The 25,039-nt window shown below is 34.1% G+C and overlaps 2 protein-coding genes across 4 annotated transcripts in view; one reads left to right on the forward strand and one right to left on the reverse strand.

Annotated features, from left to right (window-relative positions):
* Positions 1-1,966, reverse strand: part of THSD7A (thrombospondin type 1 domain containing 7A) — an 885,997-nt gene extending 884,031 nt beyond the window's left edge. Inside the window, exon 1 of the mRNA XM_074379520.1 lies at positions 1,890-1,966. The gene's annotated coding sequence lies outside the window, so the exon portion shown is untranslated. The remainder of the gene's footprint in view (positions 1-1,889) is intronic.
* TMEM106B (transmembrane protein 106B) lies at positions 1,915-25,039 on the forward strand. Of its 3 annotated transcripts, none has more exons than XM_074379524.1 (8): positions 1,915-1,972; positions 5,828-6,046; positions 7,970-8,033; positions 13,807-13,966; positions 17,890-18,030; positions 18,601-18,650; positions 19,417-19,470; positions 20,211-25,039. In XM_074379524.1, the coding sequence occupies exons 2-8, from the start codon at positions 5,830-5,832 to the stop codon at positions 20,347-20,349; spliced, it is 825 nt and encodes a 274-aa protein (XP_074235625.1). In that variant the 5' UTR covers positions 1,915-1,972; positions 5,828-5,829; the 3' UTR covers positions 20,350-25,039. The 3 variants fall into 3 exon arrangements, with proteins under 3 accessions (XP_074235625.1, XP_003938705.1, XP_074235626.1); XM_003938656.4 differs by lacking the exon at positions 1,915-1,972 and adding an exon at positions 2,292-2,426; XM_074379525.1 differs by lacking the exon at positions 1,915-1,972 and adding an exon at positions 2,659-3,305.

The following is a 25,039-nucleotide window of genomic DNA, read 5'->3' on the forward strand; positions in this document are numbered from 1 at the left end:
CTTTATATCTGATAGCACCTAGACCAGTACTGAACTCAGAACTCAGGAAATCATTTTTAATTAAATAACTGGAAGCTTTTCAGAAAATGTTCCTTTCAAAATGTGCTTTGATGATGAAAAATAAGGGCATAGGAACAAATGTACCAAACATTCAACATTTGTCTTTCAAGTACTTCCCTGTTATATGGATGATAAATTTTTCGTAATAGTATCTAATATTTACTGAGTGCCCTACACGTATCAGCTTCCATCTACAACCTTTTGAGATAGACATTACTACTATATTCATTTTGCAGATAATACAAATTGTGTATAAAGAAGGCTAAGTATCTTGCCCACTCACAGATATTTTGTTTACCTCTGTCAGGCTGGGCTCATTTTCAGGCCATATGGCTTCTAAGGCTGTGTTCATAACCCAGCCACTACACTGCTTCTTACAGCAATATTCTCCTAGGAAGACTTATTCCTATGTGAATTCCAGGAATTTTGATAAGAAACTGTGCTACATGGCCAAATGTTTTAAGTTAAATGATAAGGTTAATTGTGAGAATACTAAGTACTCCCTTAAGAATTAAAGAAATATAAAAGTAACTTTTTCACTTAAAAGTAATACATCTTACATGATAGAGCCATTTACTAATTTAACAAAAATAAATAAAAAAACATATATACTTTCATGATACAGGCAACTATATTTCGTATATTTCAATTTCAAGGCAGAGATGTAATATACATTTATATAAATGTTCTATATGTGAATATACTTTGCATCCTATTACAATACCTTGTGTCCTATATTTTGCATCCTGATTTTACTTAATTTTATATTACCACTCCTCGCATGACATCTTTATAACATGATTTCTACTGGCTTTATAAAAACTCAATAAATGGCTATTCTATAATTTTAGTAGCTCAGTAATTCTAAGAGGAACATCATATCCCCACAGGTGTACTGTCAATAATTTTGAGAAAAATTTTCGTCCATGATTCTGGTTTTAACCAACCTATTAATTCTGAAATTTCAAACAATGTTAATGGAAGAAACCTTTACCCTCCCCTTTGGAAAATATGGGCTAAATAACAGGGGTTGAAAAATAATGATTTTATCAATGTCTCTTATTGGACATTCAGTTGATTTAAATAGACACCCCTTATTCCCAAATCTTTTTAAGAGTTCTCATCAGGTTTGGGATACTTCTGAAAAAGTGGAACTGCTAGACCAAATGATGTGAACATTTTAATAGTCTTGATACATATTAACTATTTGCCAGGAAACTTAGGATTTTTAAGTCTCCGAAAACACTGTACGAGAAAGCTCATTATCTCACATGTGGTTCACTTTAATCTTTAAATTGTATGTTGTTCTGAGTTACATTTCCTACTTTTATATAGTTTCATATCCCAATTGGCTGAAACACAGTGAACCTGTTAGAAGTGAGAAATAAATCACTCTCACTTCCTTGCTCCTATTTGTGACTGTAACAATGGCTACTACTCATTAAACATTAAACTGTCCGCAGACAATGAGGCTAGTCTGCCCTTAATATTATTACTGGCATCTCACTGAACCCTCAACATGACTCTTTGACTTTGTTCCTGTCTTCTAAGTGAAATAACCTAGACATAGGGGAAGGGCAGCCCCAACCCGCAGTGAAGAGCTGAGTACCAGGATCCTAGGCGGGGCCTCACACACCTGTAACCAGCACCAGAGTTAAGGGGTGGGGAGGGGCAGCGTGGGCAAAGCAAAAAAAAAAAACAACAACAACAAAAAACAAAAAGAAAAACAAAAATACGGCCTTGCAGTTTGCTGTGTCCTTCTAGCTGGCAAGAGTTTCTAAATGAAAACAGGTGTAGCTTTGCAGCTGTCAAGAGGCGAGCGTACTGACCAACGTATCCCATTCCTAGAGCGTCAGCAACGAAGAGCATTGCAGGAGCGACGAGACTGCTCAGCAGAGAGCTCAGGAAGATGGTACGTAGTTTTCCCCTTTCCAAAAGGAAATGGTCTAACATGGGAAAAATGAGAAGGGACTCTTCCTAGGCAATTCGTGGCTAGAGTGGACACACTTTACTTTGAAGTCTGGAGGGACACAAAGCTAATGAAACCTTAGAGAGCGTACGATCACAAGACCTGCGCCTCCGGACTCAAGCAGCAGGATGGAGGGCGCATGCGCCCCACTCAGGCCGGGGACACGCCCGTCCCCCGAGCGCGCTCCGCGCAGGCGCCAGCGCAGGCTGCAGCAGCCGTGCGCCGCCTCTGCCGATGCCGTAGTCGTCCCGCCCCTCCCCCGCCCCAGCTCGGAAGCCGCGCTCCAGGCCGGTGGCTCCACCCCCACCCGGGCTCCCGGGACTGTGGACTCCGCGACCCTGTCCTCGGCCCTGTCCGTGCCGAAGCAGCCCGGGACTGCGCAGCGCCCCGCGTGCCGGTGAGCGACCCCGGACGTGCGGTCCCCAGGTCCCCTTCCGGAGCGGGGCTGAGCGGCGGCGCCATAGCTTGAGCCCGGCCTGGCAGGGAGGGGAGGCCACCGGAATGGAACGGGCGGCGCTCGGGGCTTGCGATCTAGGTGTTGTGTCGCCTCCTCGGAGGCCCAGCCAAGGAGCTCCGGGCTGCGGCCCGAGCCCAGCCTGCGGGTTGCCTCTAGGCCCTCACACTTTGAGCGCCAGGTGGCCCCCTTGGTTTTGCTGTTGAAGAATTTTCTTGCTGTGTTGCTGGGATCCTATTTTTCAGCTTTACGGAATAGGCTTTGTGCTAGGTGTTGATTATGGAGCTTTTGAAAGGCGCTGGTTTCCCTCATTCTCAAGCCCTTTCTGAACTAAAACCAGCGTCTACACAGAAGACCAGGAGCCATTTAAATTGGATGGAGTGCTGTGATCTATTTTTTTCTCTCCAAACTGAATGTGATATCCATGTTGGCTTTCAGTAAAGTAAGGAACCGCAGTAATAACAGAGAGATGGAGAAAATGGGTCCAGCACCCACTTTTTAAACCACTCAGTCTCCAAGAATAAATAAAAGTGGTAAAACTTGTGAGTTTGCTAAGGAAAATCTAGCAGAGAAAGCAAGGGATTCCCGGTTTCTGACAAAGTCTGGCATTTGTCCAAACATCTACCTAAAGCAGAATCAATCAGGTCAGCTGTTAGATTAGGACAGAAAACAGGCCCAAACGGAGAGTCACCTGAGTTTGTCTTTCTGTCTTTTTTTCTCCCAATGCCCTCCAGTAAGGTATATCTTAAAGCCTGCCTGTATTGACTGAGATCCCAGACAGCGTATCTCTGAGGCTGAAAGGGTGCCCTTAAAGCCTTGCTGGTAAGGCCTGATGATCTCAGTACATCTGGTGTTCCGCATAGACCCCAAGGTCACAGCGTGTGTGGACAGTGGTGTTAGTTCTTCCCTGACCTACCTGTGGCTGGCAGGTGTTGATTTGACTGCAGTATTGTGTCAATGAGCCAAATTAAGACAGTGATTAAGTCGCAAATCATTTGTGGTTTTGCATTTAAATGGGCAGTGATTTTTATACATACATAGATTTTTTTTGAAATAGTGAAAATCTCATTTTACAGTTTTGTTTGTATACTGTTTGTATAGATGTTTTTATTCTGTTTATTTGAGTGCAACAAGTAGATGGCATGGAATTTTTTTTTAATCTTTGTACTTATTTTGGATATATTCATGGGGTACAAGTGCAATTTGCTACATTGATACATGACGTCCTGATGAAGTCAGGGCCCTCAGTGCATCCATCACTGGAGCAAGACACATTGTACCCACCAAGCAACCTCCCATAGGGCATAACAAGTTTAGAAAGTAAAATTTTCTTCATACTATAGGATGAATTGACTTATTTGAAATATCTGTTTTGTTAACTGAGAATTTTTGAAAGAAATACTATCTGTATGATGTTTGTAAACTATTTTTAGGAACAGAGAAAAGATTTATCAAATTTAGAGAGAGTACAATTGTGTTATTTTTAAGTTTTGCTTTTTTACTTTATTAACTTTTTCTCAGAATATAAGCAGGAAAACATCAGCAGGATGTATTATACGACTAAGTTCTTTTCAGCTTTAAAATTGTATGACCTTAAGTGTAATGTTACTGCATTAACTACTTGCAGAAGTTATTTTTGTGTAGAAATAATTATTTATTTCTACTCATATTTTACATTTGTATTTAATTTTCGCCATGTTATTTTGATACTTTTATCCTGAAATTTTAAAGTTAGTGTTCTAAATTTCGCTGCTTTGTACTGGTAAATTATATGTAACATTTTGGAATGTTGGCTTTATAACTTTAACTCTGTCAACTGTTGAATGAAAAAAACCCTGCATGATTTTGAATTTTTAGTGCTTTTTATTGTTGTTGCAAGTTTAAATGTTTAAAGCAAGAAATCTAAGGATGAAAAGGAGTGTTTATTGTATTTATCAGCAAGGTGCATGAATTTTCAGAGGCTGAAACATACAACTTTGAAGTTACCTGGCGATATGCATCAAATACCTAGTTATTGTCTATGCAAAGCAATTTTTGCCTTTAGTGCCAACTAGTTAAAAGCTAGAATATATTTTTATTTTACTCTAAGAAAAATGAAACCTGCATGTTTCTTTTCAGAGAACCTGCAGAGGTAGACTTTTGTCAAATGTTAATATTTTGAAAGCCCATTCTCATCATAAGCATGATAGGATACTATTTCATATTATTTTGTTTAAAAAAAAAACCACTTCTGGACTCTGGTAAATGGATTTCTTGGTTTAGACATTATTTTGATTAGATATAATCTTAATCCAAAAGACAGTTTGAACATTCTCTTAAAGTTTGTTCTGTAAACCAAAAATAAAATTCTGAGCCCCCCAACTGACTGAATGGACCCCCCTTCTCTGTCACGGGCATTCCAAAGTAAACATAAAGTAGTTTTTGGCCATGATGAAAAGACAGGGGGAGGGGATTAAACATGCCTCATTATGCCTTCCCCCCTTTGGAATTCAAACACAACTGACCAGCATTAATCAAAATAAGAGATCTTAAGACTAACAAAACAGTCTCTTTGTAGCAATAAGGTATCAAATCTCAACCTGACTCTAATACAACATCACTTGACAGATAGCAAGTCTTGAAAGAAATCAAAATATCTTACCCCCATAACATATTTCTTTCAAATAGCCTTGCAAAGCTGTTTCTTGTGGGGAAGATCCACATTCTGTACAGAATACCCTTTCCTTTCCAGATCTTTTCCTAATCCAGCAGAGATTTAACAAAGAGCCTGGAATACTTTAGGGTGTTATAAGAGATATTTACAGTCTGTTCTCTCTGAAGCCTGCTACCTGGAGGCATCGTCTACATAAAAAGAACCATGGCTTCCACAACCTCCTCCCTTTGTCTTAATTTCAAACATTTCTTTCTGCTGACTTCAGCTCCTCAGGTAGAGTTTAACCCTTTTCAAGCAACTACCATTAGGAAATCTTTAAATCCACCTATGCACCTATGACCTGGACACCCCCTAGGCTCCCACACCCACTTCAAAATGTCCTGCCTTTCTGTGCTGAACCGATGTATACCTTACATGTATTGATTTATGCCTCTCCCTGTAATTTCTGTCTCTCTAAAATGTATAAATCAAGCTGTAACCCAACTACCTTGAGGGCATTTTTCTAGGACCTCTTGAGACTGTGCCTCAGGCCTTGATCACTCATATTTGGCTCGGAATAAATCCCTTCAGATATTTTACAGAGTTTGACTCTTGCTTGACTGTTCTAAATTAATTAGTATAAATATCTCATAGTGTTCTCGAATGTATTCTTTTCCCTGAAGTTTACTGTAACATTTTTATTTTTCTGTAGACATGGGAAAGTCTCTTTCTCATTTGCCTTTGCATTCAAGCAAAGAAGATGCTTATGATGGAGTCACATCTGAAAATATGAGGCATGGATTGGTTAATAGTGAAGTCCATAATGAAGACGGAAGAAATGGAGATGTCTCTCAGTTTCCATACGTGGAATTTACAGGAAGAGATAGTGTCACCTGCCCTACTTGTCAGGGAACGGGAAGAATTCCTAGGGGTATGTGTTATTGCATTGTTTTCCCTTTAAACAATGATTTCAGATATTTGCTCAAATATTATAAAAACTATGGGTCTAAGCAACCACTTGTTTTAGAAGACTTAGAATTAAAGTTGAAACATCAGTTATCTTCAGGCAAAAAGATACAAAAGAAACAAATAAAAAAAATTAATTAAGGTTCCTAAAGTATTAAGGAAAACGACCTTACTACCTCCAGTATTTTTTCTTTCCCACCTACTATTATATCAGATATTCACTGTCTGGTAAATGAAAACTTTTAGTCCTCTGGCATTTATAGGGATGACATCATAGTTACTTTGCTACTTTGCTGTGTCAGATGGTAGAAGCAATTTAAGGAATTTGTTGACCTAATTTTAGTTTTTTGAAGAGATGAGGGCTCACTATTGTTGGCCAGGCCGGTCTTGAATTTCTGGCCTCAAGCAGTTCTCCCATCTCAGCCTCCCAGAGTACTGGGATTATACCAGTAAGCCACCATGCACAGCCAGAATTAATATGTAAGGAAGCTTATTCTTTCATGTTATTTTAAAAACTTTATTTTTAATAATAAGGGTGGAGTTGGAGTTCCCCATGTTTACCAGGATAGTGTCAAATTCTTGCACTCAAGGGATCACCCAGCCTTGGCCTCCCAAAGTGTTAGAACTATAGCTGTGAGCTACCACACCTGGCTAACCAAATATTTTTAATTCATTCTCTAAGAAGAAGAATAAGGTGGCTATGCCCTAATCAGTGATTTCTAAAAGAAACTCTATGAAGAGGAATGGTAGGTAAAAATGAGCAAAATTGAAAAAAAAATTGTTTGTGATATATCACAGGGGAAGGCAGAAGGAAATAATCCTATGTGCTGCTTACGAGTTACTTTAGGCACAGTGGCAATAAGCAGAAAGAAATAAAGATACCTTATGCTGTTCTCATTATCTTCGTGGTGAAATTTGATATGTGACCTTGGAGACACCTTAGGGAAGGAGGACAAAACACAAGTATGAAGTATAGCAGATTTTTTAAAATGCTGTTGGTTGGAATTGAAGTTTACATTTGCGTTGGCCTTTGAGTATGATGGTTTTACCTTTACAGGATAATAGCTGTTTGAGAATAAAATAGTTTCTGTAGTTGAAGGGATTAATGCACCAGGCTCAGAGATGGAGGAGTACTGTTTTAGCAGTCTGGTTACATTTTTGAGTTATAACCAGTAAACTTTTTTGACCACCTGGATACAGAGTATGGAAAGTAGGAAATCAAGGCTGACTCCAGAGTTTTTTGTTTTTCGTCTGAGCAACTGAGAGAATGTAGTAGCAATTTATTAAAATCGAAAACAAGGATTTGAGTGTGTATGTCACAGGAGAGTTCAGGAGCTGCAGTTTAGACATGCATATTTGGAGATGCTTATTTGACGTGAAAGTGGTTATGTTCAGTAGGCCGTTAGTTATCATAAGGGTTAGGAATTCAAGGGCAAGGCCCAGCCTCAAGTTACCAATTTATAGATGACACTTAAATCTCACTCGAATGACAGTACCAAGCTAGTTGGTGCAGATGGCAAGATGAGACCCTTCTTCTTTTATCATCCCGACAACGAAATCAGAGTCTTAGTGGACAACAGTGAAGCTGAAGGAGGGCCTGGTAAATTCAGCTCTTCTGAAAGCTGGGACTTGCTAGACTTTTTTCAGTGGAAGAAAAAGTAATAGAGCCCTCATTTGTTACACTTTTTTTTTTTTAATAGTAGATACGAAAAAACACACTGTCTTCTCTAGAACTTCTGCTGGGTAATTTCTGAAGACTTAGAGAGCAGTTTACTAAAGAGATGAGCACCAGATCATATTCCGGTCTTTCCAAACCAGATTATGATGGGGAGCTATTATATTTTTAATTAATCATAGTAATTTCTAAACCTACTTCTTTCACATTTAGGGCAAGAAAACCAACTGGTGGCATTGATTCCATATAGTGATCAGAGATTAAGGCCAAGAAGAACGTAAGTGATTCTAAGAATATGTCAGTGTTTTATGTTCTATTTTTATATTTTTTCAAATTACATATAAATAATTTGAAACTATTAAAACTATGAAAAGGAAAAATGCTGTCACACTGTTAACTTATGCCCTCATATGCTTCGTATCCTTAAACAGACAAGCAAAAAAGGAATTTCTGGTTGGGGTCAGGTCTTGAAAGCAGCATGGTATCTTTATATTCTCAAATCTGTTGAAACAGATCTAAAAAAGCAGTAGGAAACACACACACACACATGCAATTTTCATTAAAAATTGGATGATAAGGTGTCCTCCACAACCACAGAATAAAAACTGGTTTTTAAACAGGATGATAGCAGGAACTCAGACTGGCTTAGCGCTGTGTGGAGGTTGTGAAGGAAAGCAAAAAGAGAGCTCCTAAGCATCCTATGAGTCCGAATACACAAAGCAAATACTCTGTCCCAAAAGAAGAGGACACTCAGCAAATATTTCCAAGAATTATCTGTTAAAATGACAAGATTCTGCATGCTCTAGCTTGGACAAAGTGCAAAAAGACCACAAAGATTCATTTAGCATCTTTGAGAAGAAGAAACTGGACCATCCTACATCTTTAGACCTTAGGAAATAGCAAAACAAAAAGTCTTGCAAAAGGATGCAGATACATATCCTCAAGAAAAATGTTGAGTAGAATCCAATTTATACAGGACAAGAGTTAGAAATAAAGGAGAGAACAGATTCAGATACTAGGGAGATCATCTCAAAACTGTGGAGATAAATATACATGGAGGCCATGTTTTCAGATACTTTATCAACAGATGATGGAGCCCTTCAACACTAAAACTAGCAAAGCAACACTGGCATATTCCATCACCGAAAATGGAACATTTTCTTAAAAATACAAAAGCTCTTCTCATTTAAACACAAGTAACTGGAAAGGATTGCAATAAAGCATTACACAAACATACTTTTTAAGAAGTTGAAGAAAGTAAGTGGAACAGAATGCTGACAATAAAGGCTTATGAGACGAGCAGATGAACACTTTAATACTGTAGAAGCTATAACAGGACAGCATAAGGCAGAAATTGAGAAGCTCAGAAATGAGATAACTAAACAATGAGAGTATGTGAAATCAATTTACAGACCTCTGGAAAGAATTAGATTAAAAAAAAACATTTCCACAAAACTAGAAGAACACAAAGACAAATACATTGGAAATGCAGTAAGAGAAATAGAGCACAAACAGGAAGAATGAAAACATACACAACAAATTAATGTAAAGGATTTGAGAGAAAATGTTTAAGAGTCAAAGAAAACTGAGTATGTATGTAATTGGAGTGTGTGAAGAAGCAAACCTTGGAACTGAACTGAAGAAATAAATGCAAAACATTAAATCAAAAACACAGAGGCCTATGTATTGAAACATACCACAATCCTGAAAAACATCAACTTATTTTAGTGAAATTCTTCAACTTTAAGGTTAAGAAAACAACAACAAAACTCCTAAATACCCAGGCAAAAGGATCAATTAATTTAAAAAGGTTAGAAAATCAGATTGACATGCTGCTACTTCTTGACCACGGTGCCTCAAACAAAGAAGCAGTGGAGTGACGTATTTAATAATCAGGAAAATAAAATGAACCAAGGATTTTATAAACAGTCAGTCTGACCCTTTATTACAAAGTGTATAGACGGATATGAGTATGAAGGAAATTAGGATATCCCTATATAACCTAAAAGTGGGAGAACTTTTTCACCTATAATTCTGAATGCAGAAAAGGTAAATTTGACAAGAGAAACTTACAGGATGAAGACAAAACCTTAACTGAATTCAAAATACGAATAGCAAACTGGGAAGTAATGTTTGCAAATCCTATCACAGACAGAGGGACAATACTCAATAAATAGCCTCAGAATTTGAGAAGGAAAAGGCCAACCTCCGCAGTAAAACAGACGCTATGAACAGCTAGTTCACAAAAAAGGAATGCAAATGGCCTTTAAACATCTGAAAAGATGTTCGATCTTGCTCGTAATATAAATGCAAATTAACATTACACGTAGGTGCCAATTCTGTTAGACTGGCAAAAATCCAAAATGTTGACAACATACTTTGTTGGCAGTACTGACTGAAAACAAGTATATTCATTCCCTATTAGTGAATGGGAATTTGGCATTATTTGCCAAATTACATCTGCATTTACTTTTTGGTTCAGGAATCCTACTTTGAAAAAAGGTATTCTAAAAATAGTTGTCAAATATAGTAAATGGTATTTGCACAAATTATTTATTGTGCCAATGTTTGCAGAAGCAAACAACTGGCAACAATGTAAATACCAATAACACACTGATGGAATAAGATACTACAGGTACACAATAGTACAATGGAATGAGAACCGTATTTACTGCAGTATGATATCGAGAATATGTTTTTATTTGAAAACACAAGACACTCACACCTACACACATATACATGCAAACAGACAAACAATGGGATAAACCAAAAACTAAAACAATTGATTCCCGTCCGACTTGGGGAAGAAATTTGGAAGAGGGAGTGGATAAGCAAGTAAGGTGTGTATACGTGTGTTTATATCTGTGTACATATTTTTTACATCACATAAAAAGTGAAAAGTTAAAGTAAGTGCCAAAAATTGAGACCAAAAAAAAAAAACAGTATTCTAACTGTAGATCAAGTTTGTGACACTAATGAAACTGAAATAATTATTTTAAGTGACTTGAAAACATTATGTTATGACTGTAAATGTCTAGTAAGTTGTGTTCCAAATGACAAAGAGAATCACAACAAATTTTAAACTGTTCTTAATAGGTGCAGTGTTAGGAGTACCTTTGGTGTAGTTTGCAAATTTTATATGTAAAGTAAATAAGAAATTATGTATATGTCTTTAGGGAACAAGATTTTTTGCAGTAAGTGCAAAGAGATACAAAATCAAAGAAACTGGATTTTCCACTTTCGACCAAAGTAGAATAATGCCTGAAATACTCCCACCTGAAATCACTAAAAAACTGGACATATATAGTAAACAATATTTTCAGACAGTGGATATCAGCCAGCATAGTGCAGTGATTCCTGAGAAAACAAAAACAAAGCAGATAAGCCCTGTGATTGCACCAGCAAGCTTTATGATTGTACTTGCTTACTGTCTGAGAAGGTTCCAGGCTGCAGTACAAGGTAAGGAGCCAACCCAGGCAGAGCTCAGTGGTCTCGCTGAATTGAGGAGATGGAGCTGGGAGTCTAGAAAGCCAAGATGACTAGAGTTTGCAGGGCTGAGTACCAGATGGTAGAGAGCTGCAGAGAGTGCTCTTAAGTCTGCAGCTGCTTCCTGATCAACATCTATGTGCGAGGAACATATATGAGGCTGAGGAAAGACCACTCAATAGAAACAGGGAGTAGTCTTCAGAGCTCACACAAGGCCAGAAACAGTTGTTTCTCAATTTGTAATAAAATTATAATATTTTGAGAACAACTTTGGATCTTTATTTCTTTAAAAATTGTGTGAATTGTGGTGAGATTATCAGAAAATTATAGTTATCAGTTGCCTTTGTCTGTGTACTTTAGATGTGTCATTTAATCCTCAAACATGAATTTTAAAGAGGAAGAAGAAACTGTGTTAAATACTGAGGGTAGGAAATGGCAAAAATGGAATTCTAACTTAATTGCAGATATACCACACAACTTTCAAAACCATCAGCACCTTTTAACTCCCAGGATTTTGTTGCTATCGCTAGAGCTGTAAGAAAAATCATTATTCATGAACTTTGTAATGAAGATATATATTGTCAGTCAACCAGCCAGTTTTTCCATTTGGAATGAAATACTACATGGAATGTTGTTTTATTGTCCCACCAGGTTCAATAGTACTTGTTATGGCTACAAACTTGGTAAGAGTAATTTAGAACATGATTCATTTATTCACAACTAGGACTGATTTATAGGCCAAAAGCACTAAATAGATTATGATGAGTTCACACGCCAATAAGTAATTAAAAATAAAACACAAAAGTCTAGAAAAATCCAACAAAGTTCAGATTTTTTATGATGATTTTTAAACTCTTATACCTTGTTGTAGGTACTAAAATTTTGGCATATTATAGGTACTAAAGACATGTTTAAATTTCCTGTTAGGTAATTCAGTGGGGAACACTACCCTACTCAGTTTGAGAGAGTCCAAAATAAGTGAGTGGGAACTGCTTTGTTTGCTCAGGACAACAGTATTATGGACTTAGTAGCAGTGACTTAACAAATTTGTGTTTGCTTGTTTTATTTTGTTAATAAACCAGTTTGCTTTCTTTTTACATTGGGCAATTTAAAATACTCAGAAATATTTATATGTTATCTGGAGGAGGCACATTCATAGCTGTTGTAATGCATACAAAATTAAATCCATCAAAGCATTTAGAAAGGACTTGGTGGTGAAGAGAGAATGGAAGAAACAATACAATGAAAAATTTTTGTATGAGTATGTAAGGAAAACAGGAAGTAATTGGCCTGCAAGACTCAGAAACGAAAAAGGATATTGTGGGCATCCAATAGAGGGCTTATATATTAGAGAGATGAAGAAATAGTTATTTGAAACTTTGGTTTTGCGGTTAACCTTGAACAGAGGAAATTTTTATCTACAAAGATGAGAAAGAGCAAGAAATGGAAGCAGTACATTTCAGGAGAGTTAGAAGAATGGCAAAGGCATGTAAGGTTTAGTTTTTTTCCTTGTCTCAAACCTGCATAATATCTCTTTTCTTGATTAAAAAAAACACCACCTTCAAAGCAGAGTTGATCAGTGTAAACTCAGTATTTTAAAAACTGAGTACATAAGTAATTTGAGGTCAGGATACTCAAAAAAAGACTAATCACAGTAAGAATCATTGATGAGGCGTGGTTGTGTCATTATTTTTTTATATTTTAAAAATATCCAAGATGTGCAAGTTTGTTACATAGGTAAACGTGTGCCATGGTGGTTTGCTCTACCTATCGATCCATCTCCTAGGTACTAAGCCCAGCATATATTAGCTATTTTTCCTAATATTCTCTCTCCCCCATCATTATTATTTTTAAGATGGTTCTGATGAGCAGTTGCTTTAGGGGATCAGGTAATGGCAAAACTCACATGTGAAAATTCTGCTTCAGTGAATTCAGAGGGAGTTTTGCAATGTGTATTTGTATGAAGCTCTTGAGCTTGATTCTAGTGTCAAAACTGCTCTGGCAGTCACTAAAGTAAATATTCTATTGATTTTAAGCCCAAAATCTCAATCTCCAAAAATGTGATTTCTTTTTTTCTTTTTTTTTTTTCCACAGAGCCTTGCTCTGTCACCCAAGCTGGAGTGTAGTCGGGTCACTGCAACCTCCACCTCCTGGGTTCAAGCATTGCTCCTGCCTTAGCCTTCTGAATGGCTGGGATTAAAGGCGCACATCACCACACCCAGCTAATTTTTGTATTTTTAGTAGAGATGGAGTTTCACCATGTTGGTCAGGCTGGTCTTGAACTCCTGACCTTGTGATCCGCCTGCCTCAGCTTCCCAAAGTGCTGGGATTACAGGTATGAGCCACCATGTCCATCCAGCCTCATCTTTTAAGGAGAACATCTTAGCACGTAATAGATTCAGACACAGCTATACTCAATACTTTCAGATATGAACGTTTGGTAACGTTTAGTGTCTTACACATGTTGCTGTTGATATATGGGGGAAATTGAACGTATCTTCTCTAATGTTACATTATACAATTTTTGATGCACATGTAATTAAATACTCTCTTTTCCTTTTCAGAAAGCTGTATGTGATGGCTTCTGTGTTTGTCTGTCTGCTCCTTTCCGGATTGGCTGTGTTTTTCCTTTTCCCTCGCTCCATCGACGTAAAATACATTGGTGTAAAATCAGCATATGTTAGTTATGATGTTCAGAAACGTACAATATATTTAAATATCACAGTAAGTATAAATTTATATGAAAACTGTGTTTAACTTCATTCTTTTGTGCTACTAAGAAGCACCTTTGTCTCTATTGAGAAGGTATTTGTTAAATGTGACGCTGGTCAGTGTGCTTTCTGCATGCCTTTGCTGTATTGACTTTCTCTACCATTTCTGGTTCTGCTAAAAATAGCAATAATAAATACTGGCAATTCTCTATATACAGAATCATTTAGCATTTGAAATTAAGTTACTGAAAAAGAAAAAAGTTACCACATTTTAGTTTTCAACATTTGACTCGGAATAACTTCCAGCAAAGTGTTGACATAGTTGATTTGATAGGTTTTATAAATGTAGCATTTTCATTTCATTGTGTTTGGCAAAATACATTTTTTGCCATCATAACAGACCATTCCTTTATCAGGTTTAAAGATGAAATGCAAATGACTAGTTTCTTTTTTGTAAATTAGCGTATATGAAAATGCCCTGTGTGTTTCTCAGGATATTGTTTTTGGAAGGTCTAACTTTGCCACTCATTAAAACAAAACAAACAAAAACCTGTTTTACATGTTAACGTTTGTTTGAAAAGAGCATGGTTTGCTAAGTATTGAATTAGGAAAGGGGATGATATATACTGGCCAGCCAAGAGATATGTCTGTGTGACAGTGATCTACCGGGAGGAGGGACAGTTTTTTTTTTTGCAGAGGTGCATGGTATGGTTAAGGCTGAGGTAGAGATTTCTGTGGTGGTGGCTGGGAATAGGGAGGTTTGTTGGGACAGCCAGTGAAACAGATGGTATGTTAAAGTGGAATTGCTACTTAATTACAGAGAAAAAATAACTCCCATGGATCCATGTATCCTTATTGCTTCCTATCAAAAGTTGCCAGTTTAAGGGCTTTTTCTTTAAAAACAACAATACAGGAAAAAAAAAAGTGTGTATATATATATATATATATATATATATATATATATATATAAAATATGAATAAAACATTTATGACACATTGCTAATTGTAAATTGTTTCATACCACTGGGGAATTATTGGGTATTTTCTCACTTAGCCCTTAAGGAACATATTTTCTTTTTCGTACAGTGTTTAAAACATAGGCCAGGATTTTTTTAGCCTATCTCCAAAGCCTTTTTTAGTGTCAAATACCATAAATATGTACTAATTAATAAAAAACCATGTGACATTTTCTTTTAAATACCAGAAAGTGTAATTAAATGTGAATATTACACTCTGTTTTAAATAATTATGCAGAAATTCTGACATCTTAGAATACTGCCACGTAATTAAACTGAGACAGACTGAACATTAAATGAAAAACAGGATTATTATTTGGATGCACATTAATTTTAACTAGACAGATAAGAGGTTGAATTTTCTGTACATTGTCTTTCAGTATTTTGAAAATGGGACTGTTTTGCTTTCTTAAAATGAGTAGTATAATTAGTAGTACTACTTTTTAGTAACATTTATCTTTCTACTTACAAAAATATTTAATTTTTATTACATGACATTTGAAAACTTCCATCCTATATAAAGATTTTTATGTCTACCTAGTTTAAACTATTAGCAGATATATTTATTTATGAACAATTCATATACATTTACAAATAGAATCAAACATTCTCACATGTTAAAGGATACACACACACACCCATTCACATACACACAAATGCACATTTCAACTGAGATCACAGTACATTTTCCCATGTTAAATGGTCTTGTGTAGTCTTTTACATGATCGCATTATAATTTATTCAGCATTTTCTTAATGAATGTTTAATTTTGCTGTTACAAATATTCAGAAAACATCTTGCGCTTAAATTTTGTTTCCATTTCTGTTTATTTCTTTAGGATAAATTCCTGAAAGTACATTTGCTAATTAAAGATCATAGGTAGTTTAGAGCCTTTGTTAGTAATGGTTGTGATCTGTTTTCATTTTTTAAATTAAATGTTTTCTCACTACTCTGGGCAACAAAATATCTAACCTTTATTACTGCATTTTTATTTATTTTGTCTTATTTTTTCTTTGTCTTAATTCTCATAAGTATTTTTATTCTCCACCTGTTTTACATCATCAATCCCTTAAATATTCTAATGAAACTTAGTACAGAAAAAGACATTTACCAGCATAATTTTGCATATACTGAGACTTCCAAGATTCTTCTAAATCAATCCTTGGTCTTATTAGAAGATCCACCGACCTCAAATTAACAGTCTCTTTCCTAACTGTCTAGAAATGAAATTGACATGGGAATTAATAACCAAGTAGATGAAATATTTATATGTTTAGATAAGGGTACTATGTTTGAGAACTTTTTTGAAATTTCTTTACGTTTGTGACTATACCAGTGTAAAGGACTACATCAATGGAATCATGTATTTGCTGACTCTAGCATATTCTTTTTATCCTTTTTACTAAAACTGTTTTCTGTCCCTCAGCTCATCCCATATTGCATCTTTGTATATCTTTCTCCATATTCATATTAACATATTAACATTTACATATACACTCACATATTCAGCTTAATAAAAATCCTTATTTTTAAAAATATAATTTAGTATTTATGGGCCTCTTGGTTTTCACATTTGTTAACACCTTGTAAAAAATCTTTCCTAATCATTTGGCTTAACTGATTCTCTTTGATGTCTTCGTAATATTACATATAAGGACTTAATATATTTATTCTTTCTTTTTATGAATAGAATTCATTTTATTTTCAGGATTTTTTTTTCTGATTGCAAATAACACTGTCATTAGCATTCCGATGTTTTTATTTCTGTGGAATAGTTGCTCAGAAGTAGGATTGCTACATCAAAGTCTATGCATAATTTTAATTTTAATCTATATTATTAAATCACTCATCAAAATGGCTTCACATATTTGCTAGCAATATAAAAACATACCTTTTGCCCATATCCCTGCCAAGAATAGAATTTGTTGCTTTCTATAAATTCTATTAGTTTTAGAAATTTAAAGCAGTATTGCATTTTTACTTAAATTACCTTTTTTCTGACTATAAATGAATTTGAGCATTGTAAAATATTTCTCCGTCATTTAGCTTTGTACTTTTTTATGTATATCCTGTGTTCTTTTTTTGTTCCCTGTTAGAGTTTTGTCTTTTTCTTTTCAATTTGTAAGGGCTCTCTGCATATTATAGATTATAAACTGATGCTTACAAATATTCTAATTTAGTGTCTACTGATTTTGTTTATGATACCTTTTGGTATGACTTTTAGATCATTTCTATATCTGTCATTTTTTGATTAAACATTTTTAAATGTTTTAATGTTTTCTAAATTAATTTGAGGCAGTAGTTGTAAATTAGAAAACTAGAGGTGATCTTAGCTATTAGTTGTTACTTAAGCATATGAATGATGCAGCCACATTTCTCTCCAACCAACAAGAGTTGAATATGCCCCATTTCTTCTTCATAGTGAGCTGATGTAAATCTCTACTACTGTATAAGTTTAAATAGCAATTCCTTTTAAACGAAAAAGATTTTAGGTACTGTTGAACATTTTAAATGATCATCTTTGTACTTAACAGAATAGGAAACAGCTTACTAGTTTGTGGAGACATGTATATATATTTGTAAAAATGTAGATTAAATCTTAAAGTTATTGGTATTGAACATTCACTAAGGCCACAAATATATTTTCTAACATTCACTTGTCCATATTCTGAAACTACATTTTTCTGTGGTTTTTTTTTTTAAATGCTGAGTCATGTGTTTATTTTAGGCCTATTACATACATAGTACTCATGCATAAAACTAAATAATTGGTTTAATTTTCTTTGACATTTTGTCAATACTATCTTTTCCTTAATAATGGAGCATAGCCACAGCTGAAGTTACTTTCTTTAATTTTAAATACATATTTATGTGTTTATTTTTAGCTAACTTGTACATTTTCTATCTCCTTTTTTTGTAGAACACACTAAACATAACGAACAATAACTATTATTCCGTCGAGGTTGAAAACATCACTGCCCAAGTTCAGTTTTCAAAAACAGTAATTGGAAAGGCACGCTTAAACAACATCACCAATATTGGTCCACTTGACATGAAACAAGTAAGTATCACGAAATACTTTGGAGGAGTTGAATGAATCTCAACTTTGTATATCATATAACTTGAAGAAGGTGGGGGATTTCCCCAAAAACTTGATTAGAAATGTGTCTGCTGGGCACAGTGGCTCATGCCCGTAATCCCAGCACCTTGGAAGGCTGAGCCAGGTGGACTACTTGAGCCTAGCCTCGAGACCAGTCCGGGCAACGTGGTGAAATCTCATCTCTACAAAAAATACAAAACTGTGCCGAATGTGGTAGTGTGCACCTGTCGTCCCGCCTACGGGGGAGGCTGAGGTAGGAGAATCACTTGAGCCCAGTAGATTTAGGCTTGCAGGCCATGATTGCACCACTGCACTCAAAACTGGGTGACACAGTGAGACCTTGTCTCAAAAAAAAAAAAAAAAAAAAAGGAAGAAAAGAAATGTGTCTTATAAACATATAAGATGAAATCTTTGAGAATCAAGCTTGTAAAGGGAAAAATTTCTAATTCTTTGAAGTTACGAAGTATATCTGAAATATTTGATGTTTTGATCCTTTTCTCTATTGATTTTTTTCTTTTTTTTTCCTTTCAGATTGATTACACAGTACCTACTGTTATAGCAGAGGAAATGAGTTATATGTAGTAAGTTCTGATTTGTATTAACTTTTTATTATCAAATAATGAAGTGCGTAGAATAAAGGATATACATATTTTTAAATTTCCACAATCAGTCAGAAAGAGTACATTATGCAGTATTTTTTTCTGGCTTCTGGTCCTCTCTCTTCTCCCTTTTTCAACATATATAATATTTATGTATATGTTTATATATATACATTTTAAGTTTATTTTTCAGGATTAGGGTCATATATACTATGTCACTTTATTTTTTAGCTACTATGTTATAAAAAGCATATTCTTAAACAGTCTTGTGTTTGTTGATATTTTAGTATGGGGGACTAAAAATGCTAGTGATTATTGGTTTGCCTATTGGTTTGAAGTTCTGAAGTTTTTACAATGGGTCTAAATGATTATTTACTCTTTTTAGGTAAAAATAATCATTAATTTAATCAATTAAAGAATTATAATGATTAATAAATTTTATCATCTTTTGAATACGCTTAGATAAAAAATTTTAGGGTAAATAACCTGTTTATAAAAATTCAGGAAAGGAAAATATTGAAGTAATTTATAGCCTGTGTTTAAACAACTCTGCAGCTGCAGTAATACAAGTACATACATGTTTTTCAAATAGGAAGTCATGAATATATCATTGAAGTATACAAAATGTTCAACCAACAGATGCTTACTATATAATCTTAGATAGCATCTCTGTTAGCTTTATATAAGGAGAATTTTAAATTTATAATGTATTAACTTGTATTTGTTTACAATTTAATATCTTTAACAGTGATTTCTGTACTCTGCTATCCATCAAAGTGCATAATATAGTACTCATGATGCAGTAAGTATGAATTTGTTTTGAAAGAAATATTTCTTATTAAAATTTTAGATTGATTACACTGACTTATAATATACACAACATCTTTATAAATGCCACCTCAGTTGGGTTTTAAGTCTTACAAGAGTGCTATGAGGTCAAGTAATTATTACCCACTTTAAAAATTAGGAAATGGTTGCTCAGAGAAGTAGTGAAAGACTACATGACTTCTAAATAGTGAATTTGGTTATCAGAAGAGTTCCGAAAAATGAAAAGAACAGAGCAAACTGAGCCTCGCATCCAATTTCTTACTCCCTTGATAAACAGTCATTACCTGTAATAAGGAGAAGTAATATTAGTGGTTTGTATAAATTGGGTGTTATCTAAACCAATAAAACACTGTTGGTTACAGGTTTGTTGTTTTGAACATTAGCTGATGTTTGATTAACCTTTTTTCTACAGTAAGAGAACCATGGTCACTTTTAAGCATATAAAGAACTTCTGTATTTTTAACAGAAGATAATTGTTTTAAAATATTATACTTATTACATGTAATTATATCGATAGGGCTTGCTCAGCTGTCATTTTTAGTTGTCTCTTGGGGAAATATTCCTTGTGTGAACAATATCCTAATGTGAACAACATTAAGTTATCATTAATCAGATCTCTTCTGGGAGAGAATTTTTATGTGTAAAAGTAGTCTCAGTATGGAAAAACTTCTAATATAAGTATTAAATGTTTCTCCCCACTTACATTATTTTTAGAGTTACTGTGACAACAACATACTTTGGCCACTCTGAACAGATATCTCAGGAGAGGTATCAGTATGTCGACTGTGGAAGAAACACAACTTATCAGTTGGGGCAGTCTGAGTATTTAAATGTACTTCAGCCACAACAGTAAAAACTGTAAGAGATGGATTTAAAGAAGAAATATCTATTGATATTTCCTATACTCTCAATGAAGAGATATTTCCTAATAGGAGATTTTAAATTGAACAAACCTAAAGTTTACACTTCTATTTTAAGAGTACAGTTAAAAATATGTGGACCTGCAGTTCTTGTAACTCTCCACTCTATGTTAATGATGTATTTGTACTAGGATCTTTTACTTGAATCTGAAGTTACTGATTGATTTCCTTCTACAGCCTATCCCCTACAGGGAAAAGCTGAGACTTCCCCTATAGGACAATAGTTATTTAAAAGTCATAGCTCAAGTCACTACTGAAAACATAATTTTGGTGATGAACATAATTTGAGAAACTTAATTTCTGAACGTTTTTATAGAAAATTACTGAAAGTCTGTTATTCATGGAAGACTTTTAAAGAATAACCTTTTTTCCTGTTTTATAAATTTCCATTGTTATATGGTAGTATTTCAGCTACAAAATATTTTAGCTTTTAGCTAAACATTTATAGCTTTTCATTTGTTGAAACTGTAATCATCTGCATGTTTTTGTGACTTATTTCAAGTTAGTGATTGCCTAACACTTATAAGCCAAAATAATCTTTGCAAAATTCCATACCTAAATAATACATTTTCACACATCTTTCTGTATTACTTACAGTGTTGTGAAATCTTTGTGTGATCTTCAGACATTATCATTTAATGTACAATACTGTAAATAAACTGTGCATGGCTTTCGTACAGCTTTAGTAAATGTCAAAGTGGTACAGATTCATTAAAACAAGTTTCTCAAAAAAATACAATAAATAGGAAAATAAAATTCAGAAACCCATAGAATGGGAATAGGTTCCAATTACATGTTGGATCTGGCATATAAAATAAATTTGAAATCAAATGTTTTGATGCTCCATTTTTTTATGTTGCTTTTCATACTAAAGAATGGTGTAGACATGTTTTACAACTGTTAGGTACCCAGTTATCAATTTTATGACTGTTTCAGATGAGGAAATTATTTCTTTTGACAGAAATTGTTCAAGAACTCCTGTCATTAAATGATGCTGGCTATATCCAAATAAAGCCTATTTAGAAATTTAATCACTTTGCACATCATTTGGAATATGATGCCTCTAGTAGTTATTTTTTATAGTTTTCTACTTTTGGTTTTGATTTTATTTAAAATTGTTTTTAAATATAGATTATTGACTTCAGCATTTTATATTTTCAGTATCGTTTTTCATTTTTTAAAAATTTTTTTTGTCTTTTCACTTACCAAGTTCTAGGGACATTTAAAATATGTATCACTAAGTGTAAGAGTGTTTATGATACCAAAAAAAAAAAAATAGGTGGGTTGAGATTAATTTCTTTCTATTTTCTAGTGACAGAAATCAGGTTTCCCTTTCCCCATCCCTAAGTGCCTAACTTAGGTCTGAAACAGCCTGTTTATCAGTCTGACTCTCTCAACCATAAAACGTAGCTGTATTTGTTTAATTCTGCCTTTAAACATAATTTAGGTTTTCCCTTGTCACATTATTTTCTCCAAGTTTTCCTGAGTGAATCTTAAATGAGTCAAATGTGCTTATTTTTTTTTAACTAGTCTTTCCTTAATTCATTGCTAACTCAAACCATTCTTACTATTAAACCGAAATCAATTATTTTAAGTTCATTATGGCCTTTCTAGTAAAAGAAAAAAATTGTTATTTTCATTTTCTTCTGCTATGTTTTCTGACTACTGCCATTTTCATTAATACTGCATACTTCTCTGATAAATTGATTTTATTTTTTATATCTTTCTCATTTTCTCATTTTGACATGATCTGTGTCTATGTATGATGTAGGTTCCATTTTTTCTCAAAATTTTTTTATTATGCGACTTCAAAAATCACCTGTATCCATAGTAGGGCTTCCAAATTTGCTTTTCTGTATGTGAACAGTCATCTGTCTGCTTTCACATTTATCTAACTACACTTTTACTAAAATGAGTAAATTTTACACATTTAATGACTGGGTAAAATAAAATAAAAAAGCTAAAGACATTTTATCATATCCTTTCTGTTATGTGCCCACCCTGTCCTCGCGTCCCATTTACTTCATTATCACCATTCATTTCTTCAGAATTATCTTTTAGATATGCTCGTATATAAATCACTCCTTGTTTTCTTGCTCGTGTCTTTTAACCTTGGAAAATTTCTTCTGTCTTTTAACCTTGGAAAACTACATTGTGTAAATTAAACAGATTTTTCTCATGATCTGAGCTTCTTAGATCCTATTAGAATACATACACAGTATCTCCTGAAAAGGATGGAAAGTAGAAGAAACATTTGCTTTCAGTCACTTAGGTTTGAATCTTTTTTCTCATCTTTTGAGTTAAAATTTTTAAACTACATCTAGTTTCAGGGGAGTTTGAGTCAAAAAAAAAAAAAACCACAAGAATTTGAAACAAGTAAAAAGGTACAAGAGAAATATAAGATGGCGTGTGACTACTTTCAGAGAGAGTTAAGTAACTGTCAGAATAAGTCTGGAATAAAACAGGTTGTAAATTAATAGAACTACAAATACACATTCAGGTGAAGCAGACGTATAGCCATAAAAAATCTAGAAAGGGTGAGTGAGGCTTTTAGCTTTTTGTAGGTCAATGTCCAGTGTGCTTTCTTCCATGGGAATAGGATAGGTATCAGTACACTTTTCTAAACTGCTCTCAGATCTTATTTAGAGGACAGGACAAAGGTATGTTACAGAAATTTTTCTGATACTTCCTGGACCAAGTTTCTTTTAAATTACACCCTAGTAGACTGGTCATTCTAACAAAATCCAGTACTATAGCAAACCTCTGTATTGTTGATAGCACGTTGGCCCTTTTTGGAGTTCTTTCCTAGGTTTTCATGATTTTCCACAGTCCCATGAGTCAAACAAAGTAGGGTGACTGGCTCCTTATTTTTTATAAAAGTAAGTAAAGGTATGAATAATTTGAAGGACTGGCTAAAGATCACATACTTAGTAAGTAGTATAATTGGAGCCAGATCTAGTTTCTCTGTCTCCCGTATCTGTGTTCTGTCATTTAAAATATATATTGGAAATCCCTGCTGACTCAGATTAGTATGATTAAAAATTAGAGGAAAAGTTCAAATACTAGTGACAATACTACTAATACTGCTGGGTTAAGATTTTGGTAGCATTAAGTTGCTTTCTAAAATATTTTAAATGGAGAATGAACACTTGTAAACTGCTTTGGAATATAATCTGTAGCTTAATTTTCTGTTAAAATTTAGTGCCTCTTCATCATTCCAACAAAGACTGATCCGTTGTCAGAGCAAATTATTTATAAATAACAGAGACTAATGTATTTGAGATATGAAATAGGAATAGTATAAAAATGTTAGATACCACATAAATTGCTTGAAATTACTAAACCATCTTTATTATGGATCACATAAATGACTGTATTTATTCGTGTACAGATTTTCTGTGCCTTTTTTGTTTAGACCAATGAAGCAATTATTTTCTCTGAAAAGTATCATGACAGTAAAATATAGCACACTTCAGATTGTCTGATTTACAGTTTGGAAAGAACATTGGCAATGTTCACATTGGTAAGAGATGACCATCAAAAACACAAAGTAACATATTAGGAGACTTGAAACTTTCGCCTATTCCTTCATGGTTCTTAGCCTTATTATTGTGATATAATTTTAGATATTTTCTTGCAGAACATTTGCCCAACTCTCCCCCACTCCATTTTGTTTGTCTTTTAAAGCTCTTAGAATAAACAGTTCTTTATATAATAATTATATTTTATTTAAGAAAACAGGTACTTTTTAAAAGATGTAAATTTTTAAATTTACAAATACATAATGGGTCTTTAATAAGCAATATGAATTGAATTTCAAGTTATTGGAGTTGTAAGCAAAAGGTTGCTTACCATTATGTCATTAGGTCATGATTTTTAGCTCACATCTGGAAGCAGCAACTACTTGGTTCAAGTACATATAAGAGTAATTAGTTTTATTTCTTCTCCCTCTTTAATAAAATCAGGTTTCAGATGAGATATTTATCTTAGACTATTTTCTTTTAGGAAAAATTTTACATATTTGAGATGGTGGAGTAAAAAGACTGCTAAACATTTCTTTTAAAAAACCATTTTTACATTACAACAATATATTTATGGTGAGTTTACATCAAAAATTTAACTTCTGTATCTCAGATCTACTTATTTCAAAGTGAAATTTTCACTTGTCAGCTGAAATTTGTAACTAGAACTAACATTTGTGTATTTTTGTGCTGAGTCAGAATACAGATTTCACAGTGGATTTTTGAAGTTCATCCTTAAATTGGATAAAATCAAGTGATTAAAGTTACTAAAGAGTTAAAAATGGTAATTTCCATTTTTAAAACCAATTTGATTGTGTTTGTAGTTCTTTATCAAGTGTTTATCGCAGACTCTAAATTGAAAAATATAGTATGATCTATATTTGACCATAAAAATGTTCCATAAATTAATTTACCAAATATATGGCAAATGTTTCATAACTAACTCTAAGTCTTCTAAAAGGAAGCTGTTACCTTCTGTTTAATTACATTAATTGAAATGTGTTTAAGAGATATGATTTCAGCATATTTTGTATATTAAAAAAAAAAAAAAACAAAAAAGGGTTAGTATTGGGCCAATGGCCAAAAGGTAATATTACTACCA

The sequence above is a fragment of the Saimiri boliviensis genome, chromosome 10 (assembly GCF_048565385.1).
Source record: "Saimiri boliviensis isolate mSaiBol1 chromosome 10, mSaiBol1.pri, whole genome shotgun sequence".
In the NCBI taxonomy this organism is placed as follows: domain Eukaryota; kingdom Metazoa; phylum Chordata; class Mammalia; order Primates; family Cebidae; genus Saimiri; species Saimiri boliviensis.